General features: G+C 49.4%; 1 protein-coding gene across 1 annotated transcript in view; it reads right to left on the reverse strand.

The window, feature by feature from the left end:
• Window positions 1-17,711, reverse strand: part of Adamts17 (ADAM metallopeptidase with thrombospondin type 1 motif 17) — a 291,689-nt gene extending 273,978 nt beyond the window's left edge. Inside the window, exons 1-3 of the mRNA XM_041652890.1 lie at window positions 17,416-17,711; window positions 16,695-17,065; window positions 5,026-5,191 (exon numbers count right to left, since the gene is read on the reverse strand). Of these exons, the coding sequence (XP_041508824.1) occupies window positions 5,026-5,191; window positions 16,695-17,065; window positions 17,416-17,491 (613 nt within the window). The 5' untranslated portion in view covers window positions 17,492-17,711. The remainder of the gene's footprint in view (window positions 1-5,025; window positions 5,192-16,694; window positions 17,066-17,415) is intronic.
• Between the last annotated feature and the right edge of the window lie 1,040 nt (window positions 17,712-18,751).

The raw sequence follows: 18,751 nt of genomic DNA on the forward strand, positions 1-18,751 counted from the left end.
CAGCCTTCATGCTGGCATGGCAAAGCTTTTCTGGGGAGCCACCTCTCCAACATCCACCCTTTTCTTCAAGTTTCTTATCACAGATAAAATACAAAACATAAAAGGCCACTGTTTCCAACAATAAACACTGGGCACAATCCAAAAAATAATATATTATTGACTATTTTCATTTGTCATTATTATTATTAATTATTAAACTCTAACCAATGAGCTAACATCTCAAAGTCTAGAGCAGTGGTTCTCAACCTTCCTAATGTTGCGACCCTTTAATACAGTTCCCCATGGTGTGGTGACCCCCAACCATAAAATTATTTCATCGATACTTCATAACTGTAATTTTACTACTGCTATGTATTATAATATAAATATCTGATTTGCAAGATATCTGACATGAGACTCCTGTGACAAGAAAGTTTGACACCCTCAGGCTGGGAACCAAGGAAGCTGCCACATCATCCACTGTGGGGTTAGCCCCAGGTGAGCATGCACAAGCCTAAATAGCACCACATTTAAGCCTAGAGTGTCGTAGCCTGCTGGAAGCCAGGGCAGGGAGTGCAGGAGGAAAGTGCCACAGAGTCACCAGGGGACTGGGAACTGCATGCTCCGGAAGCTGATAAGATCCTGACTCCACACATTAGAAAGCAGTAACCTGACAGTAACCCAAACCAGCCTACCTCATATCCCAGTTCAGTAGAAGACCTTTCCCCCATAGAGCTGCCTCTGTCAGTTGAGAGGGGAAAGCTGGGGACTAAGAGATTATATAAAAATAAGATAGGTCACACCTAACCTGAAGTCCAACCTCCTGCTTCTCCCATCAACCCTGTGAGCCCAGACCAGTGATGGCTTTTGTTTCTACTAATGAATCTTAGTTGAGATGAAGCCCAAGTCCTGACCAGCTATGTATTACCATATATATGCATGATTAGACATGCAAATGTTATATCAATTAGCATACACAGTTTCTAAAAAAGTCACAGAACCTTTTAGACATTCATCAAAGATGATTTTATATTACTATATATGCACCAGAAAACAACTAATAATTACGCAAAGCAGTTATAACGGAATTTTGTAAACATACCTCAGTGGTCTGGGGCAGACTTATATTCTAATGAGCTCATCATCACTCAAAACCGTGATGAATTCCTGTTTTTAAAATGCCTCTTTGCAAGCTTATCTTCTCGTTTTCTGCTACCACACGCACGTGACACCAACCCACAGTAAAGAAGTCAAATTGGTACTTGATGCCTCGAAGACAGCTGTGGAAGGTTCTAGATTGAACATGGAGAAATTAAACATAAAAAAGACAGAGTTTTGAGGTCAAAGTGACCACTTAAAATTCAAGGAGCAGTTCAGCATATCTGAAGTGCCATCTTAGCCGTCAAATAAAAAACAACGACAAAAAAGGGGGGGCCTTCATGATTGTACCCAAAACAAAGAAGTCTGTAGACCCCATATATCCTTGCCATGTTGCAAACTAGAGTTTTATTTTTGTGGATCAGATTATGGAGTTTCAAAAAGAAATTCCTGGGAGGGAAAAGGATCAGCCCACACCAGGAGCCCACAAAGCTTCCCAGAAATGGAAGCTCAGTAGCATCTCTGGGAAGGAAGTCCTTTCTCCCCGTGGGGGCCTTGGCTGTGTTGGGCTATCCAGACACAAGCTACTAGATAGTTACTGAAGTCCATCTTTCAGATAGGTTCAGAGACTCAGGAAAGACCTGTTAGATTCCTCCTCACCTGAAGGAGCTCCTCTGGGGTCAAGTCTAGGGATCAAGTAATAAAGGGTCAATAACACGGCTCAGTTAACCTATAGTCACTTTATTCAGCTAGACAGAACATGCTACCCTGGGATTAATCTGATAACCCTTTATAGAAAACTTCAAGAAAGCACTTTGTTAGTGTGCCAGGAAGTTAATTTTCCCAGAGTTCTACAGCCCAGGGTTAGAAAGCTGATCCGAATGAGAAAAGTCTTAATAGTTAAGTCCAGTAAAAGACCCAACATCATTCTCAACATGGTAGAAGCATGGACTGGGGATGTCATGCAAAACAAAAGGACCAAATAAATCAAGATACATTTCTGTCTTCAGTGTCACGCCCTACCTCCAGAGGCGTGTATTCTATCTGAGCTACACACTCGTGCTCCCGCCACTTGGAGGAAGCTGCTATAAGATTTGGGAGAAAGAGAGAAAAACTTGTTTTTGAGGAAAATTCAGAGATTTCTCTGCAGCCTGCATAGCTGCTCATAGTTCCTACCACATCCACCCCACCCTGACCGTGCATTTTATTTCCTCCATTAATGGCTAAGCAGGCCAAAGCGTGTTCCAAAACCAGCTGCGAGCCCAAAAATGCAAACACAAGCACCATTTGAGATTTGCTCAGCAATTCTAATTGTCCCTCCCTCGAAGAGGATGGAAGCAGGTCATCAGATAAACATCCCGTTAGCTCACTGGCAGACATGCCGGGCTGCGGGTCACAGACTGGCAGCTGATGGGGTGCTGGCTTGAGTGAGCACCCATCTGCCCTGCACGTCACTGTGTGGCTCTATGTGGAGATTCTTGTATGAGAAAATTCCCTCTCGATGACTCACAGACGCTGCTCTCCTGCTGAGTATTCCTTGGAGGAGTGTCTAACCTGCACGCCACATGCTTCCCAAGATAACGATGGATATCCTCAATACACTTACAGATTAACAACCACATATCCCAACATCAAAGAGTTGAACACCTCTGCCAGTGGGTCGTGTCCACCACCAGGCAAATGCTAGTACCATATGATGTGGGATTCCCCTCTGTATGCTGTGATTACCATTAATGAATAAAGAAACTGCTTTGGACCTATAGCAAGGCAAAATTTAGTTAGGCGGGGGAAAACAAAGCTGAATGCTGGGGGAAAGGAGGCGGAGTCAGGAAGAAGCCATATAGCCCCACTGGCCGGATGGAACTTTACCCTGTAAGCCACAGATACATCATGATACACAGATTAATAGAAACGGGTTAAATTAAGATGTTAGAGTTAGCCAATAAGAAGTGAGAGCTAATGGGCCAAGCAGTGATTTAAATAATATAGTTTCTGTGTGATTATTTCGCGGCTAAGCAGTGGGGAAACAAACAAGCTGCCTTCCTCCTCCTACAACCACCTGGGATTGTCATGTCAGATGTCCAGGTTATGCTCCAGACAAGCTATATCAGATAGACACGAGTAGCTGGCCAAGCTCGCCAGCTGAAGCCAACACGCAGATAGGTCTGAGAAGGAACATAGTGAAGTCACAGCCTCTGAACCTGTACATGCAGATCAGCTACAGACAGCGCACATTTACTACCATAAACAGCTGCTCACTATAAAGCAGGCAATGGGGGGGAAAAATGATCCGATGAAACCAACCTACAAAGTTCATACCCATGAGTCAAAAGGCCCTGAATACCATTAAAGGGTATTTTAGTGACTGTTTATTTTATGCTGAGGTCTGTAATTGGGGCAGCGTTCTTGTTCCTTGGACTTACTCATCACGGTCACTGCTAACCAGCTTTACCACAGGCGGACAGCACAAGGGTAACAACAAGCTTCGGGCAATGGCTGAGCTGTACTGGCAATCCTGACATAGTTCCAAAGTCACTAGAACACCAAACTGAGTCATATTACATCTGCATAGAAAGACAAACCCAGAGCTCTAGAAGCAGGTCCCAGCCCAAGAAGAAACGCCACCCAGACAATGCAGGTTATCCATCTGTGCCGGGGAACATTTCCAAGCAGACTAATAGTGGCCCAGCACCGTGAAAGAGGCTTAAATACCTGATAACCCACAGCTAAGTAAATGACACTGGGGTAAGGGGTGTCTCTGTGTGTGCTCAATGTGGATTCCGGTGCATGAAGACTGGAGGTCTAGAGCAGGCAACTACCTGTTACCCCCTTATTTTCTGAGACTTTCTCTCGCCGAACCTGGCACTCACCAATTCAGCGAGGCTAACTGGTCAGCCATCTCTGGGAATCCACTTGTCCCTGCCCCCCGTTATAGACATACACCTCCAATACTCTGTTCGTTGTGTGGGTTATAGGTCTTCATGATTGTGTCTCATGTACTTTACCAACTGAGCCATCTCCCCAGTTCCTAAATAGCCCCTTTTAAGCAGTGGTTTTCATACATGATCATGTATCTGAATCCCCAGTGACTAGATCAGGCTAGGACACTCTAGACACCGCAGGTCTGACATGACGCTGGATGATATATATACTGAAAAGTTCCAGGCACTGCAGATGTTGCTGGCCCAGCGTTTCATAGGTTGCCCAGGCAACTCTCACTACCACATCTGAGGCTGAGGACCAACGTATGAAAATGCAGGTAAGCTTGGAGTTAGGGGCTCACCAGGGAAAATTGTATCCCAGCTAGGCTGCTAACCTGGTGCTTGGTAATAAGGTGTTCTGGTTTCTACTTGTTCCTAATGCTTAAAACTAAGGCTCTAAAGCTGGTCATTAAGGCACACACCTTTAATCCCCTCACTTGAGAGGCAGAGGCAGATGGATCTCTGAGTTCAGGGACAGCCTGGTCTACAAACCAGGACAGCCAGGGATACACTGAGAAACCCTATCCTGCAAAAACAAAACAGAAAACTAAGGCTCTGTTTCAATGAGATCCCGGGTTCTTCGCAGATATAAAACTTCTCAAGGGGCTTCTGAAATGTCAACACTAATATACACAGAAAGAAGGTGGCTTTGGGGACAATAGAGCAGCTTTCAAAATATCCTCATATGCCAACAGCAATTTCTATTAACAATAGCTGATAAATACAGCTGTGGTCCGATAAGGTTCTATCATCTGGTGACATTGTAGTCATCTCAATCTGAATGCATCACTCCATCATGTTCAAGTAGCAAGGACATCGACTAATAAAGTCCTTCTCTGAACTATATCCCTGCCATCATGTGGCACGTGACGGCCCAAAGAAGGCAAGTTCTCCCTTCATCGCATGTGAGCCCACAGGGTGTCAGCTATGTGTGCGCCATTCCGACCCCTCCACTGCCTAGACTCACCTGTCACGACTTTGCAGGGCTGCCTGGGTTCCTCGACTTCGGGAGACGGGTTGGGGGCAGAGGACCATTTGCGCCTGATCAGGTGCTCCCTTCCACTGAATGGGCCTCCCGAGTTGTTGAGGGGCTGGATGAACAGCTGCTCCTGCTTGAGCTGGATGAGGCCAACCTACCCGGAAGGAGAGAACAAGACATTGGTCATCCTCATGCTCATGGCCCAAGAGTAAATTGACAACGCTCTAGTTTGCCATGTCTAGGTTAGTGCTATCCTTCCGTTTGTCGCCGAGGCCCACGGTGAGTCACCACCTGACTTACAAATCTCCCACTGAGTGGTTGTATTGGGAGGTTTGGACGGGCAAGTGTCTTAGTTAAGATTTCTGTGACTGGGATAAAACACCAGGACCAAAAACAACATGTGGAGGAAAGGGCTGATTTCACCTCGCAGATCACGGCATCATCAAGAGAAGTCAGGGCAGGAACCGATGGGGACATTACGACAGAGGGGTGCTGCTTACTAGTTTGCCCAGCCTGCTCTCTATAGAACTCAGGACCACCAGCCCAGGGTGGCACTACCCTCAATGGTCTGGGCCCTCCCACATCAGTCCTACAGACACAATTGCCTACAGGTCAATCTGGTGAGGCCATTTTCTCCATTGAGAGGCCCTCTTACCAAACGGCTCTAACCTATGTTAACTTGACGTGAAACCAGCACAATGGGGTTAAAACTGCTGTGGGATACAGATATGTGCCCTTGTATTTATTTTCCAATATTTCAGATAAGATGGACTAGTTTACTATCGTTTGCTTATATGTAGTGTGTATGAACGTATATGCACACATGCATATACACATGTATGCATAGACATAGAAGTGCATTATAGCGTGCTTGAGGAGGTTGGGGACAACTTTGGGGAGCCAGTTATTTCCTTCTACTTTGTTGGTCTCAGGGATCAAAACATCTTTACCCACTAAACCATCTTGCAGGTCCTATGTCATTTGATCTCTCTCTCTCTCTCTCTCTCTCTCTCTCTCTCTCTCTCTCTCACACACACACACACACACACACACACACACGTGGGGTTATACCTGCTATGGACATGCTAGAAAAGTACTCTACAATCAAGCTACATTTGAAGCCCTAAAACCACCCACTTAAAGTCCTTTTGAGGTGCTGGAGAGATGGCTCGCCTCAGCTAAAGGGTTATGAGCACTTATTGCTCGCTTGCAAGGACTGGGTTCATCTCCCAACACCTACATGGTGGCTCACAACTGTCTGCTAACTCCAGTTCTAGGGACTCGAACTCCTTTTTCTGGCCTTGTTGGGCACTGTACACAGGTGGTGCATAGGCATACATGCAAGCAGAACACTCATACATATTACATGGATCTTGATAAAGTCCATTTGAACTCGCTGTGGTGGCACACATGATTCCAGCTCGAGAGACTGTGGCACGAGGAGCAAGAGTTTGAGGCTAGCCTGGGATAAGTGAGAACCTATCTCCAAAGTGCAAGAGTTTGAGGCTAGCCTGGGATAAGTGAGAACCTATCTCCAAACTGCAAAGGGGGGTAGTGTGGTGACCAACTGTGGAGGCACCCTTCAAACCATGGGGGGAGAACACCATATTCCTAATGGGAAAATGTATCTTGTCCTTCCTTGAGGACATTTAGAACTAAACACCAAGACAAAAAAAGAACAAGTTCCATGGGCAGCATTAATGACAGGGAGTGGAGACTCGCAAATTTCCACCCCAAACTTGCAACATTTTAGAGAAGCCGAGAGACACTATCTCACAGATTTGGTTTTTTATTCTGATTATAAATGTTCATCTTAGAAGTAGTATCGGAGTGTGTAGTGAGAGCTCAGATCCTCCTGTATCTGTAAGTCCAGGCCACCAGGCTAAGAAGAGTGATTTATGTAATCTCATACTCGAGAGAGAAAGGCTTGCTTTCAGATAGCCGAAAGAACTTGAACGTAAAATTGAATGTGATAAATTTCTAAGACAGTACTAAATATTTAACGGTGGAAAAAAAACCACACTTGTAAATGAGCCTAAATACAATTCAAAATCCTCTTAACAGTGAGTACAAATACATGTTGTCCAGTAAGATTTATAAATCAAATGAAAAATTTAAAAAGTAGAACTTTTTAATTTTTCACTTTTCTTCTCTCTCCTTTTGAGACAGGGTCTCCATATGTAGCCCTGGCTGGACTAGAACTCACAGAAATCACCTCCCTCAGTCTCCAGCTTAATTTATCATTCTAATAGAGTAAATATTAATTGGGGGTGGGGCTATGCAGAGGACTGTTCTGGGAGATAATGCTGACGGCACTGAAACAGCTTGTGTCTCCTGCCTGGGGTACCTGCTGGGTGCCCTCCTATGCACAGTCAGTAAAACGAGACGAACCTCTCACAAGGAGCTGAAGCTGCCAGAGTTGAAAGGACCTACTCTAAACACTGATCTATGCAGCATCCCTTCTCCTGAGCCCCACAGATCAGGACTGCCTTGGCCAGCACAGATTCAGATGAAGCAGACCCTCCTTAGCGACACTTGCACAGGCACGTGTACACACATGCATACACGCACACACACTCACACTCACACACATAATCAATACACACACACACACACACACATATTCATTCATTCTTATTTATCTTCCTTCCTTCTACATCTAAAGCCATGGCAGGGATGAGGAGATGCCTCAGTTAGTAAAGAGCTTGCCACACAATCATGAAAGTCAGGCATGGTGGCACAAGCTTATAACCCCAACACTGGAGAAGAGGCAGAGACAGAAGGGTCCTTAGGCTTGCTAGCCAGTCAGTCTAGCCTACTTGGTATGTTTCAGGCCAGAGAGAGATCGTGGCTCATAAAAAAAGCAATGTGTACAGCATCTAAGGAAAGATACCCAGAGTAGACCTCTGGTCCCCAAAGCATGAATGCATATCTCGTACAAGGAAACAACTACAACATACTGAACCAGGAATTCAAAACTGTATGCAGCAGAATCCCCTGGAGATCTGGAGTTGGTTCAACAGTGTGCCCTTCTAGCAAGTCCCTCAATAGTACCAGATGCCTCTGGGCTGGTGGGCAGTTGGAAAATACTGTCCTCTGCACAGCGCTGCAACTTCTTTTTATCTCAAGCCCGGGACCCTCTTCCTCAAGCCAAATGAGATAATTAAGTTCTGCAGTGCTTGGAGAGCAAATCAGATTAACTCCTCAGATCACCTACAGCCCAGAGTCCTTCCCAATGTGCAGTGTGAGACCGTACTTCCAACTCTAAGCAAATCTCAAGGTTTCCATTTCATTAGAACCTTTGCCAAGAACAACTCACTGATTTTACTGCCTAAATGAAACTGTCTCCAAGTAGCAGTGCACAGCCCACAGGAGAGACAGAGTCAACTTCTCTCTCTCTCTCTCCCCTCCTCTCCGCCCCCCCACCCAAGGCAAAAACTTGAGTTTTCTGACTCAAATAGAAATAGTGTGGAGAGTGTGAAGTAAAGAGGGGCTGTGGTGGGCAGCGCGAAAAGAGGCTCAAGTACAGAACGCTCCTCCCGTAACAATTGGCCCTCAACTCCAATGACAGGCTGGGTTCTCCTGGACATACTCTGACTGCGGGAGGCCAAAGCCAGCTCCAGTCCCCAGTGCTTTCAAAGCCAGTTGTCCGTCCCATGCAGTGTGTGGAAATCAGGCAGCAGCTAGAGCACAAGGTTTTAGAGCCAGAGATGTCACTCTGGTGGGAAAGCCTTCACACACATACTCAGTTTTTAGTTTGGGGAAAGGCTTTTCTTGGGGCATCTTTTCTTTGGCGGGGGGGGGGGGGGGGTCCCGATGCAGCTTTCCTTCCACTGCAATTAGAGACAGTGGCTGGATGAGCAAAGGGGAGATCAGCTGTTTCGTACCTGGCAGCTCCTGGTCCCCGAGGGACCTGACACTCAAGCAGAGGCGTGACTAGCACAAGTAGATACGAGAAACAGCTCCGTGAAGTTTCCAGCCTGTGGGCTAGTCATAGAAAGGCTTCACTGCTTCCCCCTCCCTGGGCCTCAGTTTCATCATCTGGGGGCTCCTTGTGTGTCTCTAACACTCGCCTGATCGGCGTAGGCCCAGGGATAAGCTGCTCTGTTGTCCCATAAATGTAGACAATTTGTGTCGAAAGAGTTGATACGCTACTTATGTCCCCGACCCACAATCTTACCCATAAGCACGCACAAGCCCTCCTTAGCCTTCCGTGTCCTCCACTCTTTTCCCTAAGCCCCCTTCCTAGCAGTCCAATGTCTGCCCTCATGTTATATCAGACATTTTACCCAACCTAACAGTCAGTCCCACGGAGGCAAGATTAGAACTATTCTTCCTGATTTTTCTCAAGTCTGCCACGTCACAGTTCATAGATAATTTGAATGGACTGTCCCAGATGTCACTAGATAGCCCACAGCACTCTTGACTAGGGATTGTCATCCCCGGCTACACGATGCATAGTGTCGCATAAAGAGCCCTGACATCAAGACCCCGTTCCAGAAGAGACAGATAGAACACAAGCACAGATACTCAATTTGAATCTCATCGGGAAACCCAGTAGACAGTCACAGACAAGAACCACCATGGTAACTTTCAACAGCACGTGGAGGTCCAGACTACCTGGTGCCTTGACTGTGATGTCCAGCAGCACCTGGATTTACAACCTGGGCCATCCATGACAAGTGGGCTGTAACACTGCACTGTGACCCCATGATCTATGTAGGGATTCCTCTGGCCTATTCCAAGTCTCCAGCCGTCATGGTGGGCAGACCGACACACTGAAATGCTCCCCGAGGCCTCTGTGTTCCGGGGATCACAACGCTCCAATGCAGGAGGCCACCAACAGCCCCTGCAGGGAGAGCCGGGGGAGAGGAAAGGCCAACAAGAGACATACTAGCACGTGACTTCGCTTTAAACAACATCCCCCAGTGAAATGCTCTTAATAAAGAAATCTTACATTTGGCTAGACTGGGAATCCCACATAAAAGAATTATGGGTCAATAAAATGCAGCAGGTAGAACCTGCTCTGGACGGTTAACTTTCAACACTCTTTTTGTGCTGGGTCCTTGCTTTGGGCCACTTCTTCCCTCCCGAGAGAGGGCATTATTTACCTTAAAACCTCCCCCAAACAGGACTAGCTTTCCTGCCTTGGAAAATCTGTGAGAGGCTTTTCTCGCTTCCTAACAGGATGAGGGCCGCAGCTCAGCATGACCAGGAGGTACAGTTACAATAAAGAGAGTCAGGGAGCAGGCGCCCGGGGTGGTGCGTGAACCCAGGTGACAGTTGACAGCATCCTCCTCCTAAGGTCATGCTGGAATGTCAGTGCCCAGGAAGCCCCCAGCCCTTCTTTAGAAAGCTGCAACTCCTGGGCTGACCAGAGTGGGCCTGGGTCTCTTCTGCACTGAGCTGGGTGGCACAGGAAGTTTGAGGACGGAGTCAATGGACAGCAAGTGTGCTTCCTGTATGGGCGAGGAAGTGTCTACCGAGCAGCTCTCCTGGGGCGTCAAGCCTACCTCTGCACTGGCCTCTGATGCTCTAGTAAGCTTAGACTCTGGCAGACCCAGACCTCTTCTGCACCCCAACCAACACCCTGCACGTGAGGAAGTTTCTCAACCCCTTCCTGCACATACAAACATGAGGGCCTTCTCAATCCCCTCCTTGTATACATAGATATGGGGGCCTTCCCAACCTTCTCCCTGTTCACACAGACATGGGGGCCTTCTTAACCCCCTCCTTGGATACACAGACATAGGGCCTTCTCAACCTCCTCCCTGCACACACAGACACAAGGGCCTTCCCAACATCCTTCCTACACACAGACATAGGAGCCTTCCCAACCTCCTCCCTGCACACACAGACACAAGGGCCTTCCCAACATCCTTCCTACACACAGACATGGGAGCCTTCCCAACCTCCTCCCTGCACACACAGACACAAGGGCCTTTCTAACCTGTCCCCTCCATCTTGCTGCCACATCTACAAAGGGTTAACTCCTGAATGCAGGCACCTGCTTCTTCTCAACATTAGTTCTTCAGAATGTGAGCCCCTTGCTGGTCTCTCCATTTCTGCTCACTGCAGTCAGACAGCTGCAAAGGAGTGCCAGCTGCCAGCTGTGTGAAGTCTCCTTTGTGTGGCTGCCACCCTTCCTATGGTCATCTCCCCCATCAAAGGCCTGGAGCTGTCATCCCAAGGGCCCCCCCTCTGGTCCTCCCCACCGTGCTTTCACCAGGACTCCCCAGACAGTTGTTAGAAAGTCTTTTGTTACCTCGACCTCCGAGTGTAAACTTGGGCCAATAGCAGCGGCAGCAACAGCACGAACAAATGGCCTGTGGGTAGGGTTCAGCAATCACTTTAACCATCCCTGTGGACGTCTCTGCTCAGCTCAGGGAAGTTTCACAAGCCACAGTTTGGCATCGGGTGTGCCATCACGTCATACCACACATGTGCACATTCAGTTCATCTCCCATCATCCCCTAAATAACCAACCCCATGCACAAATAACCACCACAACCAACTCACGGGTACCTCATCATGGGAGGATGTACCTTGGTAGCTTGGCCATCGCTCTTCTAGAATTCTGTCTAGAATATGACATCCATTCCCTTCAGCTCCAACCCTCTTCTGACTGAAGCTCCATCCTGCCCGGTCCCAGTATTCATCTTCCAAAATCTGCTCTTGCTTCCCTGGCTCAGCTTCCCCAAAGGCTGGAGTATGTCTTCCTTCCACGCACACGGGGCCATTTTCTCAGGCAGGGCTACGTTGCATTTGTCCCTGAGGCTTGATAGGGGCATACCCAAGCATTCTGCACATGGCAGGTGTGGAATGGTGATCTATCCAGCTCTGCTGACTGGTTGAGTTATAACTGGAAATGACCTGTAGGGCTACAGGGGAAACCTGGTTTAAGCCTTAATAAGCCAGGCTCTCATTGAAAGATTTCATGGATTCTATCTTTTCTTTTTTCACAGACTTGTTCTATTCCATCAACAGCAGGCCAGTGCCGTTGATAGTTTGGATGGTTTCAGGTGAGGAGAGCTTCAAAGAGTTTAGGACTTGCTCAAGGACTCAGTCTCAGTGGACCAGGCAGTTTCTTTACCTAAATGACAAAAACAGGACCACACATTTGCGTACCTGAGCAGAAAAGTGTACCTCTGCCCCCTGAGAAATGCCAACCAGTGACTGTAATTGTCACAGATCTAGATCCAAAGGTTGCAGGAACATTTCCTGTCACACACAGCCAAGGTCAGGCCATTGCTGCCATTTAGCACTCGGGGAACGTGCTTCAGGAATGCAGTCAGGCTAGGAGATATTGCTTAGTGAGGATGGCTTAGGAGGGAGATAATCTTGCAAGCATGAAGACCCGAATTTGATCCTCAGAAGGTGCTAAAGGGGAGGGCATGTAATCCCAGTATGCATGCATGCACACGTGCACACACACACACACACACACACACACACACACACACACCACCTCAAGGTTTTCTTCCTATAAAATAATGCCACTTGGTAGAATTTCAAAGAGAAATCTGAGCCCCCTAGGTGACGTTCAGAAAGGAGCCAGAGCCTGGCGTCCTAACAGGTTCTGGGAAGCTCTGAAAAGCTGTGTGGGGGTGAAGCTCCTGAGAGGGACAACAGAAGTACAAATAGCTTGGAGGGCAGCGAGGAGAGGACAAAGCAGAAGAAGTCACTCTGAGACTGTGTGAATGTCCTCCCAAGAGGAGCCAGAGGCCTTGGAACTTTCTATTCAGACTCTTTAATTCTTCCACCTTCAGTTCCAAACTCCACAGCAGTCTTCGGTCCCTCTTCCTGTATCCCTACCTCTTGCATCCACAGTTAGGTCTACGAAGACCTAAGAATGTGCTTTGTACTTCTCAGCGTTTTTATGCTCTACATGGCCAGCGGTATCTGTCCGTGTCAATATCACAACTTATAATGCAGCTTGGCCTATTGGATCCCTTTCGAAAAGTCACACACTCTAAGTTTTGCCCAAACTAAGTCCTCCGTGGCTGTACTTGACAAAGAGACTTTGAGCTAGAAAACCGGGCAATTTAGCAATGGACCAACCACAGACAGCTGGATAATGCTATCTTGTAAAGTACAAAGCCAGCATCCCAAGTTTGTCTCCTGATTCCAAGGCCCCGTGACTGCCAGCTGCCCTCCTTAGAAAAGCATGCACCACAGGCCAGCCTCTTGTAACCTCAGCTGCTGCTGGAGCACTCCCTGGCTGGGGAACCTCAGTCCCCATCGGCTCCCATCTGCACACACTTCTCCTGGAGACTAAAGCGCACACTCTCTACAGGCTGCAGGAGAAGCCTCCGAGAAAGGACTGTTTGTAAAAGACCACACACACACACACACACACCAATGTGTGTGTCACAAAAATGGCACTAGGTTTGCCAGTCAGAGCAAAGGTGGTCACCGAGATAACTCGATGTCTAGCCTGCACGGCAGAGATGCCAGGCTGTACAGTATAAGAAGAGGTTTGCCGGGGGGCACTCTACTCTTCTTGGTCCTTCTAGGGTGGCTTGGGGAATAGACCTGGCCACTTAGTGTTCTGCAGTCAGAATGCTCTGGTGTCCTTTCTGGCCCCGCAGTTCCCCTACAGTATACCCTTGCGGACCTCAGCCAAGATTATGCGGTCAGATTCTGACTGTGGAGCTTTGAGAGGAAATGCAGCCACTGCTCAGTCCCTGGACTCAGTGGCAGCCTTCAGACCTCCCCTGAGACCTCTGCCTTCCTTGCCCACTCATTTTAGACAAGCCACCAAGAGCCTTTGCTGAGATGGGCATTCTTTCGCTTCCTGAAGTGCCCCCTCCCCACCCTCATTGTCCTGCCTACTCACGAAGTGCAGTTTAGAATTCTGCTTGCCCCCCACCATATCACCTGGTGCTAATCACGGGAGGCTTGGGTAAATTCATTAGGGAGAGATAGATACCTTCTCCACCAGCCAAAAGCTCATTGCTTTCCAATTCCATGGTTACAGGAATCCTTCCAAAACTACGCTACATCTAAAGACTCCCTGAAATGTAAATAAAATGAGGCAGCAGAAACAGAAAACAATTAATCCTTGGGCCAGGGGTCTTTGAAGATCCAAAAAGTGCAGCTGCCATAGCTCTTCCTGATAAGACAAAGAAGGGGAAACACCAAAGGCCCATGCCTCTGTCTGCTGCCAAGGGGTGGGGCGGAGAGGGGCGGGGGAGGGGGCGACTATACACTGTGCCCCACAGGCAGTTTAGCAGGGCTCCATCCGGGTGACCTAGCGCCTTTTAAACAGACCCCCAACATCTCTGAGCACGAGCCACATAAACGCCATGGAGACAGACAGAGCTCACACTATCCCTGCTGCTGTGCAAACACAGCCGTTTGTAGACATTAGCTGTGGCAAAATGAATTAATGACCAAAATGCTACCCAGCATCCTCAGCCACTCTTAGATACCTCCCTTAGCTGTTGTCCCTCGAAAGGGGCGGTCCTGAGAAGGCAGGACTGAGACTAGCTGGAAATATATTCACTTTCTGCTCCTTGCTGGGAAAAGTCGGCAACCCCTACTCAACAGGATTCTTTCAATACAAGAAGTCTTTTGAAATAGCCCATTTACCCATAACTACCAAGAGCTGTCATTGGACGACGCTTCCTGCCCATGTCTTGCAGCTAAGACTATCCCAGCAAACACACACCGTAACTGCACACTTAAGAAAGCTTCTACCATGCTCTAAGGACCAACACAACTTTTATCATCCACCTAGGTGGACCACCAACCGAAAGATGGGGTGCAGGGCAATCTCAGGTAGCTTAAGGTCAAAGACTTTCTTCTTTTTGTGTTCCAGGACCACCTTGACCAGCTCCCAGCCATGCCTCTTTCGTCTGTCTTTCAGCCTCTGCCTACGTGGAACTCGGGGAGAGTGTCCAATGTGCAGCTTGCACGAACACGATGGAGAAGGCAGACTAAACAACAGCAGCATCTCCTCAAACTGGAACTGAAAAATCTAAGGACTTAGAAGTCCACCCGCATCTGGCTAGGGGTGAACTCCGTCTTGGCTGGGTTCCTTTCTCTAAGGCACAGCGCCCTCACATGGTGCCGAAGGGCAGCGCAGTCTTCCTGAAAAGCTGGCTCAGATTGCCATCTGTGAGGAGGCTCTGCAATCACTCTGTGAGGACTCTCAATCAATGTTCTCCAGATTTCCAGCCTGGGCTCCTTCACAGATAGCTCCTCGCTGGAAACTTTACACCAAGAAGTATAAACTCTGACCTCTCCAGAAACTCAGGAAACCGCAGCAAATGGGATTCAGATGTTTCCATGTACAGTACAGGGATGTGACCTAGCCTTGAAACACTTTGGCAAAAACAGGAAAAATGATGTGGGCCTTTGAGTCCCTCCCAGAACATGATACAGCTCTGACCTGAGTCCTACAGTGATCTGAGCTTTTCCCACTCATACTTAAGCCTCCGTGCCCACAGCCCACACTCTTTGACCCTGTTCCACGTTAACACCTACCAGGCCCCACCACAATCTGTGCCTTTGCCTTCTTTTTATCAAGGCTGCCAATTTCGCCCAGTTAAGCAAAAAAGTAAACCATACCCGAAAGTGGGAACTCAGAAAATTCCTGAAAATTAGGCGGCTCCCAGGAAATTACATCTACAGGTACCCCAGCCCCAGCCCGGGGCTAAGAACGCAGAACCCTCAGAGAGATTAATTTTGGAGTTACAGATTTTTCCAGCCTTGCTCCTGGCTGTGTAAGTGAAGTCTGAAGAATTGTAGGGGTGAGACAAGGTAAGCGAAGAGACAACCTCTTTGGCCCAGGGAGGGCTGCCAAAAAACAACAAACAAAACAAACCAATATCAGAAACCTCTATCTCAGAGGCACTGCGACAAACTACAGAGAAACAACAAGTACCTCTCTGAGTGATGCCAGGCTCTTCGGGGACAGCCCATCTGCCAGCCACGTGCCTTCCTTGGGGGCACCATGGAGAAGCAGAGACGAATTTGGCTAGACACCAACGTAGCCAAGTGTTCAAGTGTGCGCACAAACAGGGAAAAGCACCCCAAACCCCCTTTGCCTCGCAGTGTCCTTGCCACAGGTGTCACAAACCCAGCAAGGCAAAGTCTTGGAAAAGAGGAAGCTTGAGAACAGGGCTTAAGCCTGGGCCAGATGAGCACCCCACAGTTCTCACTGAGGGTAGATCCAGACAACCGCCTGCTACGGAAATAAGGACTCGCTCTTGGTTTTACCTTCCAGCTAACAGAAGTAAAGTTAACCATGGCCTGGCTGGGGGACCCTAAAAGACTCAAAGGATAGAGAGGTGCGTTACTGCTCCATCCACAGACAGATGAAATAGACACCAAAGTGTTTTCCCATAACATGTGCATAACACCCACACATGTGCAGATGCTGGGCGAGCGGGACCCGATAGTTTCATACGTGTTCCCTTAGGAAAGCTACAGCTAATTTCTCAGTGAAACCCCACCTCGGCCAGGTTCATCACGTAACAGAAGCCGGGACAGGCCTCCCTTTATGTCCCCTCTGCTCAGACGGCACAGTCTGGAAGGCCAAGTAAGGGAAACTGGGAGGAAGGTCTTCTCCCGCCTAGCCCTCCGCGGGACCACCCCCAGGCGACGCAACAGACTGGGCAGAGCAGACCCATAGGGGGCGCGGGCAGTACCAGGCCGCCGGAGGCGCCGCAGGCGCTGAGGGAGACGAGGGAGCCCGGGTGGCCCAGGACTCGTCCGGAGTAGTAGCACAGCTCGGCAGGGTGTCCGCTGCTCCCCGCGGCACCCGCCTCCTCCACCTCGAAGACCGGGGACAGGAAGCGCAGGTCTCGGCGCAGCTGCAGGTACAGGTCGCGCCCAAAGGCCGGCAGGTGCAGCAGCAGGGCGCGCTCTCCTGGCCCGGCGCGAGGGCCACCTAGAGATGCTCGCTGTCGCCGCCACTGCCGGAGCCCCGCTACTCCCGGTAGCAGCTGCAGGTGCACGTCGTCGGGGCGCAGTCGCCTCGGGAGCACCACCTCCACGTCGGCCGCCGCGTTGCCGACAGCTGCGGGGAGAGAGGACATGCGTCAGCATCCGCCTGGCCACCAGACCTCCTGCCGGTGGCGGCTCTGGCGCTGGCTCTCAGGGCTCCATAGACATTGTGCAGCTGTGACCCCACACTCCTTTCCCTCCCCGAGCCGGGCCTCTGAGAGCCGGCGGCGAAGCCACCCGATCACCCCAGGGGACGGCGCGCCAACAGCTTGCTGAGGGGATATCAGAGCCCAGTTCCCCCCGCCGCGGCCTTCGCCCTCCTCCTCCGGTGATGCTGTCAGCAGTCCATCCTTGCACCGGGGCGCCAGGATGCTTCGGGAGGGCACGGGGAAGGTGGCCCACCGCGAGAGCAAGCGACGCTACCTGTGCCCGGGTCCAGCCCCCACACCAGCAGCAGCAAGGACAGGACGAGAGGGGGCAGCAGGGCGCCGTCACACATGGTACTCGGGACCAGCAGCCCCCAAGACCTTAGTGGCAGAGCAAGGGCGCGCGAGGCGGCGACGCCAGCCGGAGTGAAGCCCTGCAGCCTTTGGAAAAAGTAATTAGCGCTGCGGACAAACCCAACATGGTAAATACCAAGCCCCACCTTCTCCTTGGAAAGTAGGAGGTGATTGGAGTTTTGCTTTCCTCTGCCCCGCCTTCCCTGTCCTTATTGGTTAGAGCCGGTCGAAACCAACGTGCGTAGTTAGGTTGTAAGCACTTTCTTACACGTGGTTTCTAGGCAGTAGGTGGGACGTGACACCAGGTGGCAGGCGCGAGCCGACTCCCGGCTGCAGAATCTTGGAGCGGCTGGGAGGACACCAGCCTAGTCTTCAGTTTGTCGTCTATTGGGAGATCACCTCTGAGGCGGCTATCCAGTTTCGAAGGAAGGAGGGAGAGAGGTACGGAGGGAAATCAAATTCTTTATGTATTTAAGTGACTCCAACTTCGGATTTGTTTGGTCTGGAAAGGCCCAGAAGAGTTTCTGGCACACCTGCCTTCGTACCTGATGGCTGTATTTCCACACACCCTGCACACTTACTTCGGTCTTTATGATCACAGAAGCCAGAAAGGTGAGCGCATGATTATACTCCCTTGAAGACTGGGAAACTGAGGAAAACAGAAGTTCAGTGTTTAAATTCCCCAGCAAGTTTCTGGCTTGGCAAGAGCCATGGCTTGGATTTGTGACCCTGACTTCAGATCAAGTGTGACTCTGCTATCAGCAAGAGCCCACCGAGGGTGGTAGGAAGGTATGTTAGCCAAGATTTGCATATCAGGACACTGGGGAACTAAGTGGCAAAGCCTCATCTTGAGCCCCATCTTTCAGGAACAGAACAAGTGCGTATTTCCGGGATAATTCCCCTAGCTGCTCCTACGGGTAAATCCACTGACTTCCTTAAGACTGTCTTACAGGTAACTCACAGACTGACCCTAAGGGTCTCCACTGCAGTCACAGTTGCCCCTCCCTAGCTTACCCCCTTTTTGCTTGTTTTGTTTTCTCAGATCAAAAATGTGACAGACCCCTATGGACGGCTTTGTTTGGGTTGTCAGCATCTAGGCCTCAGCACAGGGTTCATCTACATTACCAGAAAGCATCCAGAGGTGAGCTGAACACTGTGGTCTTCCCCGAGTGTGGTGCCCTGGTAGGTCGCCTTAGCCCCCACAAAGGCTTGTCCCGGAAAGCGGTGCAGATCTTATGGGTGTCCCAGCGGCTGCCGCT

Source organism: Microtus oregoni, unplaced genomic scaffold (genome assembly GCF_018167655.1).
Source record: "Microtus oregoni isolate MIOR12 unplaced genomic scaffold, Mior012 000000F_ref0000247, whole genome shotgun sequence".
Taxonomy (NCBI): Eukaryota; Metazoa; Chordata; class Mammalia; order Rodentia; family Cricetidae; genus Microtus; species Microtus oregoni.